This window comes from Tupaia chinensis, unplaced genomic scaffold (genome assembly GCF_000334495.1).
Source record: "Tupaia chinensis unplaced genomic scaffold, TupChi_1.0 Scaffold000067_1, whole genome shotgun sequence".
In the NCBI taxonomy this organism is placed as follows: Eukaryota; Metazoa; Chordata; class Mammalia; order Scandentia; family Tupaiidae; genus Tupaia; species Tupaia belangeri.
The window spans coordinates 5,255,092-5,258,715 of NW_006159526.1; the positions used below are offsets into that span (position 1 = coordinate 5,255,092).

Consider the following 3,624-nt stretch of genomic DNA (forward strand, 5'->3'; position numbering starts at 1 on the left):
ACGGGGTGGCGAGTGGATGCTTTGGGTAGCAGGTAGATGTGGGAAGTGGATGAATGGGTGGGTGGGCAGGCGCACAGTGGGTGGGGCCTCAAAGATGGCATTCTGCCACTCACTCCCCCTGCCACTCACTCGCCTGCTGCCTCCTGCCTCTCCAGTCCCTACTGCTGTTCAGCCGGTCCCTGGATACCAATGGTGATTGCACCCGCCTGGTGGCCGACGGCTGGCTAGAGCTGCAGGTGGCGGACAGCGAGAGTGCTGTCCGGCTCCTGGGGACTTCCCTGCGGCTCCGGGCCCACTGGGAGAGCGCCCTGGACCGTCAGCTGGCTCGCCATGCCCAGGGCCGGCTGGAGGAGGAGGAAGAGGAGGACCCACCTGTCAGCCCTAAGGAGGTGGCATCCCTGAGCAGGGAGCTGCTCTGCTTCATGGCATCCAAGGTACCTGCCACCCGGGGTGCCCCAGCCTGCCCGTGCCAGAGGGGCGTCCTGCAGAGCTTTAGGCTCGAAGGCCCGGCTTCCAGTTTGCCCAGGGTGCACATTTGGGGGTTTGAAGTCAGAGGGCCCGGACTTGCCCAGGGCCACACAGCTGGTGAGGGCAGAGCCTGGGTCTGGCCCCGGGAGCCTGACAGCCCAGCCCTGCCCTGTGGCGCCTGCGCCGCTCGTCCAGCCGCCTTTATTCACGCCTGCGCAGTGTGTGGGTTACCTCGACGGTGGGGCCTTTCGGGAGAGGGATGTCGTAGGTGTCCGTTGTTAGGGACAGATGGGAACAGTGGGACAGAGCAGATTGGAAGCCACCCCCAGCCCTAAGTCGTGATTCTGCCACGTGTGGAGAGTCGAGGAGGGTGCAATCCAGGCTGACTCCCGGGCTTGAGGAAGAGGGGCAGGAACCGGCAAGCTGGGGAAGGGGGGCAAGGTTGGAGACCAGGCTCCAGGTGTGGACATGGAGAGCCAGGGAAGGCCCGTGATGACAGGGGGCTCTCAGGACATGTCTCAGGGAGCCTCTGAATACTCAGACTGTTCATGAGTGCCTTAAGCAATTGGCTCCCATGACAGAAAAGTCCAGGGTGGACTTCAGGCACAGCTGGGTCCAGGGGCTCTGGTGGCATCTCCCTGAACCAGTCTCCCTCTACCTCCTGCCTCTCCTTCCTTAGGTTCCCTACAGCCTCCGGAGGCTGACAGGGCTCGAAGCCCAGAACCTCTACGTGGGGCCCCAGACTGTCACGACTGCCCCCAGCCTCCCCGGCCTCTTTGGCAGCTCTGCCTTGACCCTCCACCCCACCAAGGGGGGCTATGCCGTCACGGACTTCCTCACCTACAACTGCCTCACGGTGAGCTCAGGCCCTGTCCTGGTCCCCCTCACCCTCCTGCCCTGGAGGGGACTTTAGGAAGCCCCTACCCCATCCTCCAGCCACGTTCCAACTTGGTTCAGGGATATGGATTCCAAATGGGGCCAGCAGCCCTGGGGGTTCTGGGAAGGGTCCGAGGCTGGCAGCAGGAGGTGGGTGCTGGGGGAGCGGGGCGGGCCGAGCCTCACAGCCTGCCGTCTGCAGAGCGACGCCGACCTGTACAGCGACTGCCTGCGCACCTTCTGGACCTGCCCCCACTGCGGCCTGCACATGCCCCTCACGCCCCTGGAGCGCATCGCCCACGAGAACACGTGCCCAGAGGCCCCGCGGGATGGCCCCACAGGCAAGGACGGGGCTGCGGGGCCTGGGCCACCAGGGGTGTCCACCCATGGGTGCTTCCTGTGTGGGGGCGCTCGTCAGACTGTGGGACTGACAGCCTCAGGCCTCTGGGCGTGGCCAGTGCCACACGTGGCCTAGTCACAGAGGCCTGGAGCCCTGGGCGGGAGGACCCGGAGCACCACCTCTGTCTGTCCCTTGGTCTCTCGGTGTCTCCCTCTCTGACTCTGGTCTGTCTGTCTCTGTGTCCCTCTGGGAGGCCGTGTCTTCTGTTCTTGTCTCTGTCCCTGCAGCGCCCTCTGCCTTGGTCACGTCCACCTGTTGTCACCCAGAAAGGCCACAGTGCACCCCTGCCCCACCCCCACGGTCCCTGCCCCAGGGCTCGCTCTGTCTCTTCCGGTCTCCATGTCTGTCCTGCGTCTCTGTCTCACCAGTGGGGACACAGTGAGGGCTGGCACATTAGCAAGGGAAGGCTTCCTGGCTTCCTCAAGGCTGAGAGACAGCCTGAGCCCCACAGAGTCTGGGATTTGTGTGGTGGGGAGCGCGGGGGGCACCACCCTCATGGTCCCGCTCGTTCCCTCAGGGGTTGAGGAAGCCACCCCCGAGCTCCCCCAGAAGGCGACTGCCCTGCAGCGGCCCTACCACTGCGAGGTCTGCCAGGAGGACTTCCTGTTCACACCCACAGAGGTGCTGCGGCACCGCAGGCAGCACGTGTGAGCCAGGCCACCAGCCCAGGGCCGCCACCCGCGCCAGAAACCCGGCCCCTGGGGGGACCAGGACGGGCTCCAGCCTGAACCCCAGCCCAGGGGCGGACTATGGCCCTTCCCCGCCCTGGGAGGGCACATGAATAAAGGTATAAAGACTACCTCCTGGGGCTGGCAGCCGGCGCGGTGGTCATGGCGCTGCACTCCCACACGGCCTACTATGGTTCAGTCCCGGACCTGGAGGCTTGCTTTCTCACTTTCCCTTTCTCTCTCTCTCTTTCTCGCTGGTCAAATCAAAAAATAATAAATAAATAAATAGATAAATCTTTTTAAAAAAAATAAAGACTGCCTCCAACCATGGGGCCTCTCCTGCCCCCCAGGTAACAGCTGCTGCCCTGCGTGGCTCTGCAGGGCCGGCCTGCAGAGGGGCTTGGGGAGGAGTAGGTGGGGACCACGCTATGGTCTCCTGTGCCCCCCATTCCAGGTGCAGAATCTTAGCAGTTCCAGGCCCTGAGTCTGTCCTTGATTTCTGTCTCCCTTTAAACTAGGGACACCCCAAATTGGCTCATCCACGTGGGTCACTCAGAGCTGGCTAGGGTCGGGGGCATCGATGTCCACGTGGGAGCGCAGCTGCACTGCAGGGCCGCTGCCTGGCCCTCCCGCGGCGATTCTCAGCCACTGCCCCTCCTGCTGGGGGGGGTCCACCCTCGTTCTCTCCGTCTGCCCCGTTCCCCACACCTGGCCTCTGGCCATGGCCTGCCTGCCTCAGCCCTCTGGACGGCACGTGGGCGCACACGCCGTCCTGGTCAGCTGCTGATCATCGCTCCCGCCCTGACCGTGCCCCTGACCTCTGTCCTGACCTCTGTCCTGCCCTCGGCACCGACGTGGCGGCCGGCTGGAGTGGGGTAGCCCCGTGCTAGCCTGGCAGCTGTTGCCCCGTGCCGCAGCCATCTCGCTATTCGTGCTTCATCTGTCCACCTCCCCAACCGGACGTGGGGCTTCGCAGCTTCGCTGTCTGCAGGTCGTGCACTCCCAGGTTGGAGGCGGCTTTGCTCACCGAGGACACCTCGCCGGCAAGTCCTCACCACTGTCCTGGTCTCAGCTCCCCGTCAAGGGGGATGCCGACCCCGCCCTCGGCCCCTCTGCGCCCGACCGGCCCGTGGGCACAGCAGACGGGGCGGCTGCCTCCTCCCCGGGCTCCTGCTCCCACCGCCGGCTCCCCCACTCTCCCCCACCGAAGCC

At 65.0% G+C, this 3,624-nt stretch overlaps 1 protein-coding gene across 1 annotated transcript in view; it reads left to right on the forward strand.

The window, feature by feature from the left end:
* Positions 1-2,640, forward strand: part of DHX34 (DExH-box helicase 34) — a 32,142-nt gene extending 29,502 nt beyond the window's left edge. Inside the window, exons 15-18 of the mRNA XM_006142122.3 lie at positions 156-434; positions 1,148-1,324; positions 1,547-1,685; positions 2,262-2,640. Coding sequence (XP_006142184.1) covers positions 156-434; positions 1,148-1,324; positions 1,547-1,685; positions 2,262-2,395 — 729 coding nt within the window. The 3' untranslated portion in view covers positions 2,396-2,640. The remainder of the gene's footprint in view (positions 1-155; positions 435-1,147; positions 1,325-1,546; positions 1,686-2,261) is intronic.
* Positions 2,641-3,624: the final 984 nt, after the last annotated feature.